General features: G+C 37.8%; 1 protein-coding gene across 2 annotated transcripts; it reads left to right on the forward strand.

Moving 5' to 3' along the window:
- Window positions 983-11937, forward strand: LOC109718802 (65-kDa microtubule-associated protein 1-like). 2 transcript variants are annotated; one of them, XM_020245211.1, is made up of 11 exons: window positions 983-1142; window positions 3138-3212; window positions 3322-3407; window positions 3768-3971; window positions 5066-5323; window positions 5907-6122; window positions 7766-7921; window positions 8656-8967; window positions 9583-9670; window positions 10805-10953; window positions 11389-11937. In XM_020245211.1, the coding sequence occupies exons 3-11, from the start codon at window positions 3336-3338 to the stop codon at window positions 11701-11703; spliced, it is 1770 nt and encodes a 589-aa protein (XP_020100800.1). In that variant the 5' UTR covers window positions 983-1142; window positions 3138-3212; window positions 3322-3335; the 3' UTR covers window positions 11704-11937. The 2 variants fall into 2 exon arrangements, with proteins under 2 accessions (XP_020100800.1, XP_020100799.1); XM_020245210.1 differs by lacking the exon at window positions 3138-3212.

Genomic DNA, 19489 nt, shown 5'->3' on the forward strand with positions numbered 1-19489 from the left:
TGATAAAAATATTAATTTACTAAAAATGCTAAAAAAAATATTGGGAAAAAAATTAAAGCAATGAGTTCAAATTAAGTAATGAGTTCAAATTAAAGAAAAAAATTACAATTTTACTCACAACTGCATGGGGAGGCAGTTTTTGTGAGCGGCGTATGCGCGGATTCGACTAAAAATCGCAGCTGAAAATGAGAGAGAAGAATGCAAAGGTGAGAACTAATTGGAGAGGAGAATCCGCGAATGAGGGTTAAAGACTCCGGCCGAAAATGGAGGAGAAAAACACATGGATGGCCGCAGTACACCGAGTTCGGTGAAGGATCGGCGAGGGATGAAGGAAGAAAGAGAGAGGAAGTGAAGATGGAGGAAACGAGGGAGGGACCGAGGGAGCGGAGGAAAAGAGAAGAAAAAAAAAAGAGTGAAGTTATCAACTATTTTTTAATAAATAATTAAATTATTTTCAACCGTTGGATTTTAAGGCACCGTTTGGATTAGGGATAAGAAGAGGGATAATCCCTTATCCTCTTTATACCCAAACGTAAATTTTTTATCCGAGAATAGTAGTTCTCGGGTATCTAAAATAAGCTGGTATAACTATTCCCACCAACACCTCTATTTTCTATATATAACTATCCGCTATTTTTCTTATTCCATATTATCTATGCAAATGCTATTTTTCTTATCCCGAGAACAATCCAATTTTCATCTAAACATTATTATTTTTATCCCTATATATATATCTATTCATATAATAGTTAATTTTTGCTTATATCCGAACTAAACGAAGTATAAAGGTATAGAATGTACATCCAAATAGGGACGTACATGTAGCATTACTCATTTATAAACTAGTCGTTGTTGCTCCTACCTCAAGGTTTGAATTTTGAAGACCCGGTCTACAGTCCGTGGTCCACGGGGGACAATTTGTCATCTACCGTCGCCTTCATTTCTTTGACTCACTTCCCTGTCCGACACTGCCCAGGACACTGAACACACTCTCTCCTCCCTCGCTCGCTCTCGCTCTCTCTCTCTCTCTCTCTCTCTCTCTCTCTCTCTCTCTCTCTCTCTCTCTCTGAGCGAACAAGTACATTCCGCTCCCAGATCTCATCCGAACATCTCCAAAACCCTAGCTTTATCCGAACCCTAAGGTACGTTCTCAATCTCCGCCCCCTAAATTACTACATTAACCTCCCTTTCTCGCTCGGGACCTTCGTCTCCGCCGATCCTCCGGCGAACCGCTGCTCGCCGGAGAATTTTCCGGTAGGTGAGGGACGTCGGGCTTGCGAAGGCGAGGGGAAGTGGTGTCGTGAGCAATGTGAGATAGGAGAGGGATTTTTGAAACTATTTTGGTGATATGGGTGTTAGATGCGGTGGTTGTTGGTGGTGATGCGGCGAGTTGGAGTGGGAAAGGGAGTTGATCTGTTGGTTTTGTCGTTGTTTCTGTTTGACTTCGGGATGGTGTTGGAGTTTCGTGTGGGGCATTAGTGGGTTTGGTGGTGGATGGGGTTTAGGGTTTTTGATATTGTGAGGCTTTTTGCGGCAATTGTGGTTTAGTTTTCTCTTGACGTGTCGTGTTATTCTCAAGAGCATGGATTTTGAAGGTTTTGAAGGGACAGAGGAGGGATTTGTAACATAAGGGTTGTACCATCATGGATAACAGTAGTTATCGTCCTATCTGGAGCACCCGTTTGGTGCGGCTTCTTTACCTGGCTGCTTTTCCCTGACAATTAGTGTCGACTGTTTAGGCCTTTGGCAGATAAAAAATCTCGAGCATCTTGGGAAGCTGAAACATTTTTCAGGCCCTCCAAGCAGAAGCTTGAATTTGAGACTTGTATGTCTAGTATATTTTCTGCCTTGATATTGCTTCCGTTATCAGCTGCTCAGCTGCCTTTCACTGGACAGAAGCTGTTGGAGGAATCTTAGTGTAGCACTTCTCCTAGTAGCACCTTCAAACAACACTTTGTTGAATAGAAGTACTCCTTATAGCAGGGTCAGAAAAACCCTTAGCTGCAATTTAGCTGTTGAATAGATTCTTGTGAAAACGATGTTAGTGCTTGTTCAAACAGCCTGCTCAGACATCAATTTGAGGCTTCACCTTGCCTAATTGGCCTTCATTCTTTTCTTCTTTACCTTCTTCAGTTCTTCTTTATATTATAATAGACAGTTGACTCCTCAATTATAAATACCAGGGGGATAATTTATGTACCCAATTGTCTCTTTTGCTGTTGCTAACATTCATATTATATCACTAGATTGATGCGGCTTCCGTTCTAACGCTATTCAATTTCGTCTTTAGTCCTCATGATATTTCTGGTGCCTTGAATAATTTCACATATCGAGGTAATGATGGATCTACATTGGCTTATAGAAATAATAAAACTAAATACATACCAATCCCCCTGATCATAAACAGAATAAAATATAACTCACAGAGTACCATAGAGAAGAAATTCTTGATCAATCTGCGGAAGCGTAAAATCCTGCTGCGATATGAACATCACTAACCGAATTTGAGTAATCTCGTTTCTCTTCCTGTCTGAAGCACTCTATCCTATGTGTGGAACAGATAGTAATTTTTCACCAGAATGCACGTGAGAAGGTGACAGGACCAGTACATCCAAAATTCGTCATAATTCGATCCAATCACTTCATACAATATTAAATTTATTACTTATGGATTTGATACCAATTGATAGATCTACATTGGCATGTAAAAATAATAAAACTAAATACATACCAATGCCCAGGATCATAAAAATAATACAGTATAACTCACAGAGCGTCGTAGAGAAGAAAATCTTAATCAATCTGCGGGAGTGTGAAGTCTGGCTGCGATATGAACGTCAAAAACCGAATTTGGGTAATTTGGTTTCTACTTTTATCTCAGCCATTCTCCCGTATGGTGTGGAACATATGATAATTCTTTATCAAAATGCACGTGAGAAGGCGGTAGGACCAATACCCCTTTTATAGTCCAGATTGACTTTCTATCAAAATCTGATTATGATTCTATTTAAATAAATGGAAAGAGATAAAATATACTATATCAAACAGTTCTATATTTGTTAGGATTTGGCCTTTAGTTATAGTAAATCCAGATTTGAATATGATTAATTGGGCCACATTTATGGAAATCCCAACAGATAATTCAAGCAATTGTCAATAACAGTGCATGTTTCATCAACCCGCTGTGTTTACCCGCCTTTAGGTTGTATAAGGTATGTACTAATAGATTCTATTGATTCCTTCTCATTTCTGTTGTGAAGCTATTGCTTATCTACTTGTGAAGCTGTTGCTTATCAACTCATCAAGACTTCTCTCATGTAGGTTATTTAGCTACAATGGCTGCAACAGGAATTGGCAATCCCTTGTTAGGTGAAACCACATGTGGGTCTCTGCTGCAACAGTTGCAGGTGATTTGTTAAATATTTGCTTAAATTTTTAGAAAAATTATCTATTTACATATATCTATATTATATCCCGATGAATTTTTGTATATGCCCTGCGTACACCTTGTATACCCTTGTACTTTTAAAAAACAAATCTCTCTCTAAAAGACTTTCTGTTATATAAAGCGATTTTCTTGCATGGACTCTCAAACTTAAGGGTATTTTTGTTAGAAACTACACTTTTATCGGTATATATGAAATTTGGCTTTATAGGAGTCATATATGTAAATATATGATTTACAATGCGACATGTGTAAAGCCCCTAACGTTGGCATATAGTAGTAGACTGCATGATGTAAAGTTATTTGTTTTCTTTCTGTATAGATAATATGGGATGAGGTTGGCGAGAGTGATGATGAACGCGATAGGATGCTGCTTCAGCTAGAACAAGAGTGCCTGGATGTTTACAAGAGGAAAGTCGATCAGGCTGCAAAGTCGAGGGCACTGCTCCTACAGTCCTTGGCTGATTCCAAAGCAGAGCTTGCCAAGCTTCTTTCTGCTCTTGGAGAGAAGTCATTTTCTGGCATAGTAAGTGTACTGTTCTTTACTAGTTTACCTATTGCTCTTATATTATAATTATTTTGTCTTTGAAAATGCCATATTTGAAGCAGGTTCTATTCTAGTTGTTTTTGCCAAGTGAAAATGTTGTAGCAAGTAAATTGGTATTATCATTCATTGTTGCATACCCGAGTGATGAGATGGATCGCCTCTTTTCTAGTAGTCTGGTTTGGCCTTTCACTGTTCATAATGGGGCTAACAGATCACTAAGAAAACGTAGAAGAGGATGTGAAAAACAACAAAGGTAACTCTCCTAAGAGTTCTGAACAAACAATTTAACTGATAGAGCTTTGAAAACTCAAATATAAGAGATTTTTGCCGTCATTGTTTATCATTTAATAGTGATTTAAAAGTGATTAGATTGTTTGAATTTAGATTATAGTATCTAGATGGCAAAGATGGGTAACTCATAGAACCACCAACTAGGTTTCTCTTGCAAACATTCGTACCCATGTGCTGAGGAAGAAATGAAGAGGATAGATCAAACAAAGTCAAAGAAACTGATCAAAATTGCTGAAACTGCAAAAAGCTGAACTATAGGAGCCTAGACCAAAGCCAAAACTAAAGTTATATTTTAAACTTTAAGGTCCTGCTTTTGGGATTATTTCTGTTAGTGGCTTTCAGTTATCTACTAGGGTCCACCTTGGACACTTGATTCTTTTTGATTTCGCCGTTTCGCTACGTAAAAATATCTGCAGGGACTTTCTACTTAGTAATTAGGTTAGTCAATAAATGATTTTTCACTAAATACTCTTTTATTGTTGGATTTATTTGTTCTGTTTTGACTATCCTAGAACTGTCTAATCTTAAATAAATGCACAAAAAAGGCATCCTTTGTGCCATATTCTCCACCTCATTTATTGTTCATGTTGCTTTTTGATGCCTGTTATCGGTAGTGGAGCATGGTTAGTATAAGTTATCCTTTGAACGTGTAAAGGGTCTTGCTGAAGTCAACAGTTTGTACGCAGAATAACAGATTATTTTCATGAAAAATATTACAAAACTTTCTTCATGCTTTTCTTTTCTACAATCATCTCATTCATATTGGCCTTTGGCGTTCACAGCCTGACAAGTCATCTGGGACTATCAAGGAACAACTGGCTTCCATTGCACCAGTATTGGAACAGCTATGCAAGCAGAAAGAAGAACGGATAAAGGAGTTCACTGATGTTCAGTTGCAAATTCAGAAAATTCGTGGAGAAATTGCTGGCACCCTGAAGAATGGTGAGCTGACAGGAGCACCGGTAATTGATGAGGAGGATCTATCACTAAAGAAGCTGGATGAATATAACTTTCAGCTGCAGGAACTACAGAAAGAAAAGGTTCTTACTATATACAAATTTAGGGGTGTTTCCATATATATCTCCTTCAAATTTTGTACATTGTGCATGCAATTGCATATATATGTCCTGTGAATTTAGAAATTTCACATTTGTCCCTCACAGTTTGCAATTGTCACATATACTCTTCTAAATTTTAAACTGTGCCAACTGATTATTCTTGGCTGGCCACTAATTTATCCATTGTTAAGACTGTTATCTTCTTGAGGAAAAAAGTGCCTTTTGAGGGGGTTTTTTTTTTTTGGTTGAATGTTTTAGTATTTAGGGTTTGCATAAAATGGCATAAGATATGATAGAGAAGTTAGAGAGAAATATGAGTATAAGTATTTTAAAAGATATTTTTTCATGGGTAGAATGGTCATTTGCATAAGAAAAACTAGTTTTAAGCATTCAACTGTTGGACAGGAAAAAATTTGCAAATTTTAAAATTAAGAGAGATATATTTGATAATTAAAACTTTGGGAAACTAATTGACTCCACTACTTTGCTGGGATATGTAGGCAATTTTTGCTTAACTTTATCAGATGTTTATGGGATTTTTAATGTCTATGTACTTGATTTGCAGAGTGATAGACTACACAAGGTTCTTGACTTTGTCAGCACCGTGCATGATCTATGTGCTGTCTTAGGAATGGATTTCTTCAGTACCATAACTGAAGTCCACCCTAGCCTTAATGACTCTATTGGTGTCCAATCCAAGAGCATTAGCAATGAAACCTTATCCAAGCTATCTGAAATGGTTCTTGCACTTAAAGAAGACAAAAAGAAGAGGCTTGTTAAGGTGATTGTTGCATCCCGACAATATATAACGCAAATGTTTGTATTTATGCTTGAAAGTTATGACTGGTTTAATTGTTTTGTCATTGTTTATGTGTTGGATAAGAGTTCTTTAATTTCTCGTATTTATTTGTCTTGTACTTACCTGATAAGAATCGTTGCTGTCTTTGTAAGATGCAAGCCAGTGGCTGCTAGGCAATGAATGTACAGTTCACTTAGATGAAATTTATAAGCTACCTGTGTTTTTCATTGAATTCAGTTAGCAACCTTCATTATAATAACATCGAATCATTCTATATACATGAGATTCCAACTCCTTTTATTTCATTAATACACAGCATGAAATTTAGGAAATTTTTACTGTAATATTTTATGTTGCAAGTTTGTATCCTTGTCTGAAGTGTCAACCATAAGCTCTGTAAGCTCCTTTCTTTAGATGTTAGAAATTGTCATCTAGAATTGTCAATTAGATAATGGTAAGTGTCTGCAATTTTAAGTTATTAACAACTCCAAAGTTTTTGCAATTGTGCTTTACGTCACTTTCAAATTTGTGTGCACCAGTAATTTTGCCATCATAATACGCCCCCTTAATTACCTCTCATCCATCTTTTATTTTCCTGTCTTGTCATGATAATCTTAAGCTGTTCTTTGTAAAGTCCTTTTAATACGACTCTACTCCTTTACGGCTTTAGCTCAATTCAGGAGTTAGAACAATGGCCTTTTTGAGTCAGCTTCAGCTGAAATGTTATCTCAGTAGAGTTGCTTGAGAAGCAAGTTATCCTCATAATCCTTTAGCAACATATTGTCAAACTCAAAAGAGAGACTCCAAATTGCTGCTCTCTCTTTTGGGATGATGGGAGATGAAGCTCATTTCAGATCCATAGTCAAGTCCTAAGCTCCAGAATTTTGGGTTTATCAAATTGGTGAAGTCCACTTCTCAAATTGAGAAGCACTTAATATTCTAGGTTTGTTGGGTATAGACGTGCCAGCAGAGGAATAAATCCCGCTGTGGGACATGCTTACGTGTACATCTTTGCATAAGCCGGTCCCTCTAGTGACTGTATACAGGAAATATTTGTGGAAAAAAAGAGAATGATGTAGGTCCCACTAATTTTTTATCACTGGAAAACCCACCCTCTGCTTTAATAAATTGTGCGAGTTTTTACTCTCAACTCTCACGCTACTCCTTGGTTTCAAAATCTGATGTCACATTTATGAACAGAGAGCTCATTTTGGAGTCTATAGAATGCTTCTCTGCTCATTTGTTGAAAAAGCGTTCTTCAAAATAAAAAAGAAAGATAAAGGCTGTACAGTAGTAGTTTGACTGTTTTAGATCTAAGTTTTATTATGATCCATAGGTTATACAAACGATAAATGTGTATGTATTCACAAAAGGTGACCTTTGATACCTTGGTGGCAGATAGTATGTGATGCAGTTTTGAGATAATGAATTCTGAACTGGAGATCTATGCAGATTTGAAACTAAATATCATTCGGTAGGATCAAACAAATAAATGTAAGTAATTCAATCTGTTAAAAAGTCTGCAGATGAGGACTTGAATGGAATAAATTAGCAGACATAAATGGTATTTATTGTAACATTGGTATTTATTATAACATTTTAATTTACTTTTGACCCTTCGACAGCTTCAAGAGCTTGCTGCTCAACTGACTGATCTCTGGAATCTAATGGATACCCCTTCAGAGGAGCGCGGTTTGTTTGATCATGTCACATGTAATATGTCTACTGCAGTTGACGAGGTCACCGTTCCTGGAGCCCTAGCTCTTGATTTAATTGAACAGGTCTGCAACTTAACACTCCTTCCAGGTTCTCCAGGTCAATCAAATTTTTTTTTTTTTTTTTTTTTAGAGATAGGTAGCACGCTACCCGCTTCGTTTATTTCATTTAGAAATAAACTTAGCTGGAAATGTGAATCAACTAGGATTCGAACTTGGGTCTCGGGTACCAACCACCAAGCCCTTTGCCACTTGCTCTAGGGACGGTCGGTCAGGTCAATCAACTTGATTCGCTTTTGGTGCATTCTGGGCATGTTTGGCCGAGCCGGAGCTCCTACAAAAGTGCTGTTAGAAGAAGCAATGGCAGCTTTTTATTATGAGTTTTCTGCATATATTCCCTTGCAAATATGTGAAATCTTGCAAGTAGCCCTGCAAACTTGGTAGTTGTGTGCATGTGAAAACTATATATATTTCCATTTTATGCCCCTGCCAGCAACATGTATATATGCCAAAAAAAAAGAAAACTGTTTGCGAGATACTCCCAACAGGAGAATAGATGTAAATAAACATGTTTTCACGGATAAGCGCACAAATAGCAACTTTGCAGGGGGTACAATTTCACATATTTGGAGCTTTTGCTTTTGGGGCTTGGAAATTCATTTCAGCTTTTCAGTTGACAAATATCTAGATATTATATCTGCAATTCTTGGCTGCGTTTGTTTCTTAGTAGAGAAGCAGTTCCAAAAGTTTAAGCCTACATCGTACGAGGCACTTAAGTCGTTTCCACTCTCTGTAAGCAGGCTGAAGTGGAAGTTGAGAGGTTGGATCAGCTGAAGTCTAGCAGAATGAAGGAAATAGCATTCAAGAGACAAACCGAACTTGAGGAAATCTATGCCCGTGCACACATCGAGATTGATTCTACTGCTGCAAGAGAGAGAGTATTGGCTCTTATCGATTCTGGTAATGTTGAGCCTTCAGAATTACTAGCTGACATGGATAAGCAGATTCTTAAAGCCAAAGAAGAGGCCCAAAGCAGAAAGGAGATACTCGAAAAGGTTGAGAAGTGGATGTCGGCATGTGAAGAAGAGAGCTGGCTTGAAGACTACAATCGGGTAAAGATGTTACTTCTTAATTTCAGTTCATTTTTGGGGCTTTTACATTTACATTCCTCCAGGTTCATTTGTAAACCCAGGTATCCCTTGTAAATTTGAAATTCTTATACAAGACCCTGTAAAATTGAAACTGTAATTTCATACAACAAATATCCTCGAGTGCCTTGGAGTCAGTTAATTCATAGTAAAAAAGCTATACCAGTAGTTTTTTTTTTCTTTCTGACGATAGTCACCTTTTAAGGACAAGGGTATATATGTAATAAACTTAAGTTTTTTGAATTGCATACATGGAAATATTTGTTCATATTTTCCTAGCTTTCAAACCTCTTAGATTAGTTATGTAGTGCATTATATACTGGGACATGGAACATTGGAACATGCCCTAATACTATGACAATTAAATTGATCACTGGAAAATATTTTTTTTCTTAGGCATTCCATTTACTATTATCTGCTTCGCAATCGATTCTTTTCTCTTAACAATATCTTCTAGTTTCTTTTTTATTCTTTCCAGATGTATTGCTTCTAATGCTTGAAAGAGAGAAGACATATAAAGTTTAGCAAATGCTTATGCTAAGTTAATCTTATTTTTATTCTGATTTTTCTTTGATGCAGGATGATAACCGATACAATGCAAGCAGAGGTGCACATTTAAATCTCAAACGAGCTGAAAAAGCTCGTATATTGGTTAACAAGATTCCAGGTACTTTATTGCACTCTGTTGATGCCCTTTTTACTTTTTTGGGTTAATTGTCACATAAAGAGACTGTGTCTGCTTAAGTTAACAGGCTAAGGAGAACTTCTCGATCAACAAGTGTGGATATTACTTTTCCTCGAAAAGTAAATGAAATAAATAACTTCATCAGGTTTCCATTGGTCTGGGGCAGCAAAAATCCATTTTATTTATCTATTTATTTATATTTGTGCACATGGCTTACTGACTATTGTGCAAAACCATAAGAGTCACGAGCCTCTTCTCTAACAATACACTTTTTCATTTAGGTTTTAAGGCTCTTTAGAACCTAAATTTTAATAGTAAGGTTGAACATCCCTTCTATATTCACTTTCAAATTTCTGAAATATCTAGTCATGCAAAGTAGCATTACAACATTATCTGGAGCATATGCCTGTTTATATTTGCTTAGAATTTGGTTTATCTATGCAAATGGTTTGCTGTCAACTAGTTCTCATTAATATTAAATTATAGCTGTGTGACTAAGGGAAGGATTTTGTCATCTTACCTATCGTCATCCATATATTATGTGATACAAACATAGCCATAGGTTATAGCATAATATATTAACACCATATTTAGTTTCAATTGTAACATATTTTTCTACTTTTAAGCTTTTGACTATAAATTTTTTAACTTTCTATCTGAAACCACCAGAATAAAAATTAGAACTGTTGAAATGCTTCATTTCAGCGATGGGTTAAAACCGAAACCTAAATCACATTTTTGAATTGTTCCCTATCTGCACAAATGTTGCAGCTCTACGATGTATGTGCAATTATAAGGTTCGAAAATGCTGCATCAAAATTTAGATTGGTGTCTAGAGTCAAATACAAGTCTTTAACAGGTAAAAAATAAATTGGTTAAATAACTGTCAACATTCAAGCCTTTTCTAACTGTCAACATTCAAGCCTTTTCTTGATCTCTATCGATTGACTAACATGCTCGTGACAACTGGTTTGCTTTCTTGTGAGCCTATGGTAAGTAGTGGAGTAATCTTTCTTAGGGTCCTTCAGTCTTTGATATAATAAAATGCTGCTGATTCTGGCTAACTTGAATCCCAGTTGTTTAGTTTCTAACCAGTTTTAAATTATTGGCATATAGCTCTCGTTGATACTCTGGTGGCAAAGACCCGTGCATGGGAGGAGGATCGCGGCATGCCATTTACCTATGATGGTGTTTCTCTTCTTGCAATGCTAGATGAATACACCATGCTCAGGCAGGAAAGAGAAGAAGAGAAACGAAGACTAAGAGTAATATTTTTTTTTCTACCTCCTACAATACGATAAATTTCAAGTCAGTCCTCAAATCTTTTATAATGTTATTTCACTTCAGTCCTTAGAACTTCAAATCATTGCAATTTGGTCCCTGACCTTTGCATTCCACTGCAATGATACTCCTCTATGTCAAGTTACATCATTAAATTGGCCAGAAATATCGTACTTTCTCATGTAATTACGTGCCAACAACTGTTGGTCATCTCACATGGCGATTAGATTAACATTTCTTAGCATAAAGGGTGTGTTGCAAAAAAATGCAAGGATCTTGTTGTAACAGTTAAAATCTTGGAGGTCAAACCGGTAAAAAGGTTGGGGAACCTTGGTGAAATTTATTTTTTCTTACATTCTACCTCTCACATTATCTCAACATTCTCTTTGTTTTTTCCTCCTGTTTTCAAAATTATTCAGGATCAGAAGAAGTTTCATGAGCAACTAGCAACCGAGCAAGAAACATTTTTCGGATCAAGGCCCAGCCCGGTCCGTCCGCTTGGCCCAAAGAAAGTGGTCGGGCCTAGATCAGCGGCCAATGGTGGTGCATCAAACGGCACTCCAAGCCGACGATTATCTCTTAATACACATCAGAATGGCATGAGATCTGCAAGCAGGGATGGGAAGAGAGATCTCAATAGGGCGGCTCCACCGGTAATAAACTACGTTGCCATCTCTAAAGAAGATGCGGCTTCACATGTGTCGGGTCACGACCCGATTCCTGCTTCGCCATGATTTATACAATCTTTATAAGTGCGATATTTATTGGTAAACTGTTTTTATTACATCGTATGAGGTCAAAAAGTGAGCTGTTGTCTTGTGAAGTAAATTATAGAGAACTGCTTATGTTGCACTCCTTTTAGGAGGATGGTGTGTTCTTGATGGATCTAATATTATTTTAGGAGGGCATGTAACTTGATCTTTTTACTATGAAGACATGTATTATTCCTTGATGTAGCTTATTCTGTCTCTCTGTCTCCCTTTCTCTATCTCTCTCTTCGTAGTATAACTGCCTTGCCATTTTGAAGTGTACGTATTTTTCTTCTGATTGGCACCCCTGAACCTTTTCTTCTTTTCATTTTAAGTTAGTTTGATCAATTAACTAAGAAATATAGCAATAATCTATCCTACTTTTAAAAGGGGGAGTTTTCTTGGTATTTTTTTCTTTCAGAGTTGTCCCTTCTTTTAATTTTTATACCAATCCGCTATATGGAATTATAATAGCTTAATGTGCATAGTAAATTATAAATTTTTATTTTTAAAAAGTAATTGTAATAGAAAAATTTTGGATGGTCTATTTTAATCCAATGGATAATAGAAAAATATGCATTATTTTTAAAGGACAATTACTTGTCTATGAAATATTTCAGACTTTTTTATTTATCTCGTTTAGAAGGCTAATATAAAAATTACTTTTTAACATTCAAAGTTCTTTGAAATATACCTTTAAAAGTTAAATTCTGTTAGTGAACCGTTAGAAATAACTATTTATATGTATGAAATTTTTATTTTGCTCTTTCAAAAATACTCTTCTACTATTATCAACTCTTTTTACTTGCCCTTAAGTTAGGGGGAAAAGAAGTATTTAGACTTCTTTTCAACTTGAGAGAAATTTAATTCGGATTTAACCCAAGATGACTTAATGGATAGTAATATGGGGATTATTTTTTAATAATAAAAAAATATACGATGAATATATATGAAACACAAAAAAAGTAAAGAGTATATAATATATTTCAATAGTTTTTGAAGGGTATACAAGTAATGACCCTATTTTTATTTCCAAAATTACCTTACATTTAGGTAAATAAAGCACATCCAAATAAATATTTGATTCGCTTTTAAAGGGTTTTTTTTGCATTTAGCCCTCTAACAATTTTTTTTATAAATAGTCCCAAAAAAATTATATTTACAAAATTGGTCCTTTCTCTGGCATGTGAATGCCTTGTGGTGGAATTTAAATTCAACATGGTAAATCATTCACAGTGTTCAAACAAAGTAAACGATTTACCTAAACACGGTGAACATTCCTTGTGTTCGAGCTGTTTTAAACCCAAATTCTCCATCTGGAAATCTCTCTATCTTTCTCTCTCTCCCCCCTCGCCACATCACTCTCTCTGTCTCTCTCTCTCTTTCTCTCACCTCCATATCTAGAGACCTCTCTCTCTCTCACTCTTTCTCTCCCTCGCCCCCCCATTCTAGAGCCCTCTCTCTCTTACTTCTCTCTAGACTATACTCCTCATCGTCTCTCTCTCTGCCTCTTCCTCTCTCTCTCTCTCTCTCTCTCTCTCTCTCTCTGTATGTCAAATCCCATCTTCCAGAGCCCCTCTCCCCCTCTCTTTGTCATCACCCCTTTCCAGAGTCGTCCATTGACAAGAATTCGTGCCAACCTTGTCCACAAATTGATAATTTCATCTTTCACCTCTCCTCTTTTTGTATGTTCTATACGTTACCTAATATAATGTTGTGATACTTTTGTATAAAAATTCTTATATTTTGTTATTTTCTAAATGCCCAAAACTTATTTAAATTTTTTAGAGATTTTTTATAGATAGAGACAACTCACTTATATATTTTGTAATATTGTTTACGTTAGAACATTATCTGTCACGCCCCGAGACCGAGCGGAAGCCCGCCCGGTGTGTGTCCAGACCCGTCATATGCCTACAACATATAAGGCGTTTACAACAAAGCGATAAATAAAACAATAATAAATGAGTATCTAGGAGTATCAGAGCATACAACAACTAGATTCCAGAATAAGGAGGTAAATAAAGGAACTAATCCACTAACATAAACATAAAGTAATACAACAATAAAATCCAAATACAAGTGCTAAACATAAGAATATGGTGGTCTCTATACATAGGTACAAAACTCTCGCTCTCTACATAGATACAAAAATAGAGAGGTGGACCACCTAGCAACAAAATACTCCTCGCTATCTAGCTAGTAGCGATCCCTTTACCACGGTCTTGAGCCTCTCCCTGCGCGGAAGGCTCTGAAAGAATACAACAAAACAGGGGGCGTGAGAATTATTAAACAATAGTTCCCAGTGGGTAATCGCTGACCTCTGCGAAATGCACCACTAGGCCAAAAAGGCAAAAGTAGTATGTTCAACTTGAAAAAGAAAAGAACAACATATATTTAAAACATGAAATAAACTTACTAACTACTATGCCTTTACTTTAGCATGAATTTCCACAAATATAAATGCTATTCTAACATGAATATGCATAAGTATAACCAACATGATGCCCACAAGTGTAACTAGTAAAATGTCATTGTTTACTAATTTGTCCAATGCCCACTTGCATTTAAGTTCGATAATCATTCCCATCCTAGGAATGAGCCTCCCCCACGGCATGCCATTTCGGCGCCCAATCCCGCACGGGCGAGCTTATGTTGCGATGGCTATCTCCGGAGTACCGGCTTGTAGGGAGTGACCCTCACAAGCATGTGCGAATGAGCACAATGGCAAGTAAGTGTAAATATCCGTTTCATGTCTAATGTCATCATGTCTAAAACATGGTATAAGAATTAGTGTCCCAATGGCCCAACACTATGTCATCATGTAGCAATTTAACCATTTACTAGGTTAAATGCCTCTTTATCGCATTTTTATCCACTATGTCACACATGAGCTCTATGTCCAAGAGCATGTTATTCTAGTCATTTCCATTGCAAGAAACATAATTCCAAACCATATAATAGAATGCTATTCTCATGCATGCTAACAATGCACATATCTCTTTCCAATATATAGAGGTAATTTTCATGAAACATAATATATGCATCTTAAGCATTCTAAAATTCACATATGCCCTATCTAGTATGAACATGCATGATTTTTTTTTTATTTTATAATAATTAAAACGACATAGGTGGAATTTTTCACATGTCGGTGAGGTCAAACCCACCGAGACTCCTCGGATCCCCTTCGTTTGCACCGACGAAAGTGTCCACAAGTCTCCTAGTTCTTTTAAAAAAATTCTAAGAGGGTTAGACGAAAGGAACGAACACCCAAAGTGTTCATTTTTAACAAACCCAAAAAATAGTTAAAACTCACCTATAATGTAGAAAAACCCTCTCAAATCCCAAATGAGAGCTAGGTCCCTTCAAATCCAATCTAAACAAAGGTTCTAAACCAATCAATTGAGTTTCAAAAGCTTCTAATCAAAAATCCCCAAATAAACCCTAGATTTCTCATTTTTAGGGTTTCATCTCAAGAAATCCATCGAAACACGAATCTAATGAAAGAAACATGTTACTAACCTCTCCAAAGCTTCAAATTAAGCTAGAAAGTGAGCTAGGGTTGAAGATCTTCCCTTCAATAAGCTCCAATCCTCAATCCAATGCTTCTCCAAGGTGGGAAAACCAACAAAGAGCAAAGAAAAGCAAAAAGAGGAGATCAAACCAAGCTAAAACACAAGAAAAATGGGAGAAAACCAAGGGAGAGGGGTCTCACCTATGTCCTCCACGGTTTAGGGCTGTGGGGGGTTATATAGAGATGTAACAATCTCAAAAAAACCCTCCAACAATATGCAGACTGCATCTGCACTGCGTACCGGTACGCGGGAAAGAGTACCGGTACCAAGCTATAGACTGTGCAAACCTGAGCCTCGGGTTTGCAGAAAAATACACTGGGTACCGGTACAAGCCCGATGCAATACCGGTATCAGGTCCAGTTCCGATACGGGCCCGATGCAGTACCGGTACTCTGCTCTGCAGAGTCCAACCCGAGAGCAGCCTAAAATCTTCACTTTAGAGATTTTAGTGCTAAGTTTTAAACCTCGATTCTCAGGATGCGAGCCATAGGTCGGAACACTATCTACGACCCTCCAGAATACCTGAAAAAACTCAGATCACAGATCAAACACTCGAACCTCGCAATTTGTAAAAGTTCAGTGTGTTACATTCCCCCCTCCTAAAAAGGAGTTTCGTCTATTAAACTAAAAAGGCAAGTTATCTCAAGGCTCCATTTGAAAAAGATCGGGATAGCGCTCCTGCAGCGCGCTCTCCAACTCCCACGTAGCTCTCGCTCATTGTGGTTGCTCCAAAGAACCTTCGAAAAGTGAAGAAATCCGAAAGCTGGTTTTGCAAGAAGCGCATCAGTCTCCCTATAGTGTCCACCTGGGCGGCACCAAGATGTATCAAGACTTGAGGTTGCTCTATTGGTGGCCGGGAATGAAAGCTGACATTGGACGCTATGTGGTGCAATGTCTTATTTGCCAACAAGTCAAGGCGAAGCGCCGATTTCCAGCGGGAAAGTTTCAGAGCCTACCTATCCCCATTTGAAAATGGGAGGATATTGCCATGGACTTCGTGGTCGAATTGCCCTGTTCGTCGAGTGGCCACGATGCGATTTGGGTAGTGGTGGACCGTTTGTCGAAGTCGGTACACTTTCTATCGATCCACACTACTTGGTCAGGTGACAAGTTTGCGCAGGTATACCTTGATGAAGTGGTGAGGTTGCACGGGGTTCCGAAGTCCATCGTGTCGGATCGAGACCCTCGGTTTACTTCGCACTTCTGAAAAAGCCTGCAGGAGGCACTTGGCACACTGCTCGAGTTTAGCACCGCTTTCCATCCTCAGACTGACGGGCAAACCGAGAGAACTATTCAAACTCTGGAGGATATGTTGCGAGCGTGTGTCATTGACTACAAGGGTAGTTGGAGTGGTCACCTGTCGATGGCAGAGTTCGCCTACAACAACAGTTACCAAGCTAGTATAGAGATGACACCATTTGAGGCTCTCTACGGGAGGAAGTGCCGATCTCCTATATATTTGAGTGACGTGGGCGAACGGGCGGTGTTAGGCCCCGATGTCTTGCGAGAAGTGGAGGAGAAAGTTCATCTCGCTCACCGACGGTTGTTGATAGTGCAATCGAGACAGAAGAGCTATGCGAATAAGCACTGGCAAGATTTGGAGTTCGCGGTTGGAGACCACGTCTTCTTAAAGGTTTCACCTATGAGAGGTGTGAGACGATTTGGAGTGCGGGGAAAGTTAAGTCCCCGGTACATTGGACCTTACGAGGTGTTAGAGCGGATTGGAGCGGTTGCATACCGACTCCCATTGCCGCCGAAGCTTGCGGATGTTCATAACGTGTTTCACGTCTTCAACCTTCGCAAGTATATTCATGATCCCGAGCATGCTCTGTTGTTTGAGCCACCGGAATTGCAAGAGGATATGAGCTGCGAGGAGTTCCCAGTAGCTATTCTTGCTCGAGAGGTGCGGAAGTTGAGAAACCGCGAGATTCCTTACGTCAAGGTTCTGTGGAGCAATCATGACGATCGCGAAGCCACGTGGGAATTTGAGGACGTGATGAAGGAGCACCTATTCGAGTTTAAAAAAAAATGAGAGAAGGCGCATATATAAAAAAAAGTATAGATCCTAATTAGAGTAGATGTCATATTCTACCTAAATTCAAAAAAAGGGGGGAAACAAAAGAGGGAAAGTATTCAAAATAAAACAAAAGGAGCATAGTCAGTTGATTGAGGTTTGTTTCCTCAATAGGTTGATTTTTTTTTAAGTTATTCCTAAATAGGAATCATCTTGGAACCTTATATAAAAGGAGCTCCAAATTTCGAAATCAAAGGGGGAGGGAGAATTCTCTTTTGAGCAAGAAAAAAAAAAAAGAAGATCCGAAGAAACAGAAGAAAAGAAAAAGAAAAGAAAAAAAGAGGTGAAAAAAAAAGGGGAGTTTATATACTCCTTGCCTCTCACTCTCACTTTATCAATCTTTCTCACTCTCTCTCTCTCTCGGCTGACAGAGGAGGGGTGCCATGTACACCCCTCTCCAATTCGTACACAAAAAAAAAGAAAGAAAAAAGAAAAGAAAAGAAAGGGTTTTGACTCTAACGACGACGCAACGGCGACGACTTCGACGACGGCACGACAACGACGACTTCGACAACGGCAACCACAACGATTTCTACAACAACAGGAGATACGCATGCGTACGCATAGCGTAAGTGTGATTTTTTTTGTTGGTTTGATCAACCCGACCATCTTCGTGATAGGTTTCGAACCGATCAAATCTAACATCGAATCGTCACTTCCGCCGTGCGTATGTATTGTTAATCTCCAAGCCGTGCGGCCATCTTCGCGATAGGCTCGACATGGTCAAAATAATTGATCGAACCGGAGGTTTTATTACGTAAGCCGTGCGGCCATCTTCGTGATAGGCTCGACATGGGTATAAAAAAAATCGTGCGGCCATCTTCGCGATAGGCTCGACATGATTAAACTCTGCGTACTTGAACAAAACGCGATAAAAAATAATAATAATAATAATAAATGAACGGGTTCTGTTTCGATTCGCTATTCTCGTTCGATCCGATTGTATGACTCGACGTGATCTACTTCGTTTATTTGGACAAAACAAAAAAAAAAGAAAGAAAAAAAAAAAGAGGAGAGCAACCCTCTCTCTCTCTCTCTCTGTTTCTCAGTGTCGTATAGAGAGAGAGAGAGAGAGTTGGGTTGCAACTCTTTCTCTCTCTCTCTCTGTCAGACCTCAAAAAAAAAAAAAAAAAAGAAAAGAAAGAAAGGGGAAACACAACACAGCTATAAAAAAATAACAAAAAAGAGAATAATAAAAGTGAAAGAAAAGAAATTTCTAACAGAAAAGATAGAAAAAAAAGAGCATAGAACAAACAATAAAATAGAAGAGTTTTTATTCCTCTTCCAGTAAAAAAAAAAAAAAAAAACAAAATCTGAAGAGTTATGGGTTTGAATATTTTGATAAAATGGCCCCAAAATATATACAATTTTCATAAAGAAGTCCAAGTATTAAAAATAATTTTTATAATTTGACAGAGCCTCCACTTTGGTATATTCTGTGTCTCATATATTAAGCCCTAGAATTATCTTAAAGCTCGCGATAACCCGATCAGCCCACTACAGAATTTGGTGCCCCCGATACATTATATTATATCCAAGATCCCCTATTTCAGTCTCCACCTGCAGTATTGGGTCTAATAGGCCCTAAACTGGTATAAGTCTTGAACCTTTTTATATCTAATATCTCTACTTAATCAGACCTTCGTGTTGGGTCTCTTATTTGGCCCAGACCCTATATTAATTTGCCCCTGAAACCAATCTAACCCTCATTCGCAGATTTCTGGGTCCCAAAATATAATAATATAAAAACTATTTTTATGTTAATTGTGATTGCTTTAACCCCCAAAAACCCAAAAGATCCAAAACCCCAAAAAGTCTACGAATAAATTCAAAATCAAAAGCCCACCAAACAAAATCCCAAAAAAATCAATCTAATAGGTCCACCAAACTAAAGATCTCGCAAAAACGCCAAGATTCCATTAAATCCAACTTTTACATCCCAATAAATATTCTAGATACTTCTCCAATTCAATCCAACTACAAATACCTATGTTCCATCCCAATACCTCAACCCAACCGACTTCATGGCCCCCTTTCCAATGGGCCCCTTTACATTATGAATTAATTCTATGAATTAATTTCCTGGGCTTTCCAAAGGCCCCCTCTATCATGAATTAAT

Source organism: Ananas comosus, linkage group 12, assembly GCF_001540865.1.
Source record: "Ananas comosus cultivar F153 linkage group 12, ASM154086v1, whole genome shotgun sequence".
Taxonomy (NCBI): domain Eukaryota; kingdom Viridiplantae; phylum Streptophyta; class Magnoliopsida; order Poales; family Bromeliaceae; genus Ananas; species Ananas comosus.

What these genes read in the sequence shown, in the direction of transcription:
- LOC109718802 (XM_020245211.1), top strand. Translation starts at nt 3,336, where the DNA reads ATGGCTGCAACAGGAATTGGCAATCCCTTGTTAGGTGAAACCACATGT. An exon ending in AGAAGTCATTTTCTGGCATA is followed by an intron (nt 3,972 to 5,065) that starts GTAAGTGTACTG and finishes TGGCGTTCACAG; the next exon opens with CCTGACAAGTCATCTGGGAC. An exon ending in AAAAGAAGAGGCTTGTTAAG is followed by an intron (nt 6,123 to 7,765) that starts GTGATTGTTGCA and finishes ACCCTTCGACAG; the next exon opens with CTTCAAGAGCTTGCTGCTCA.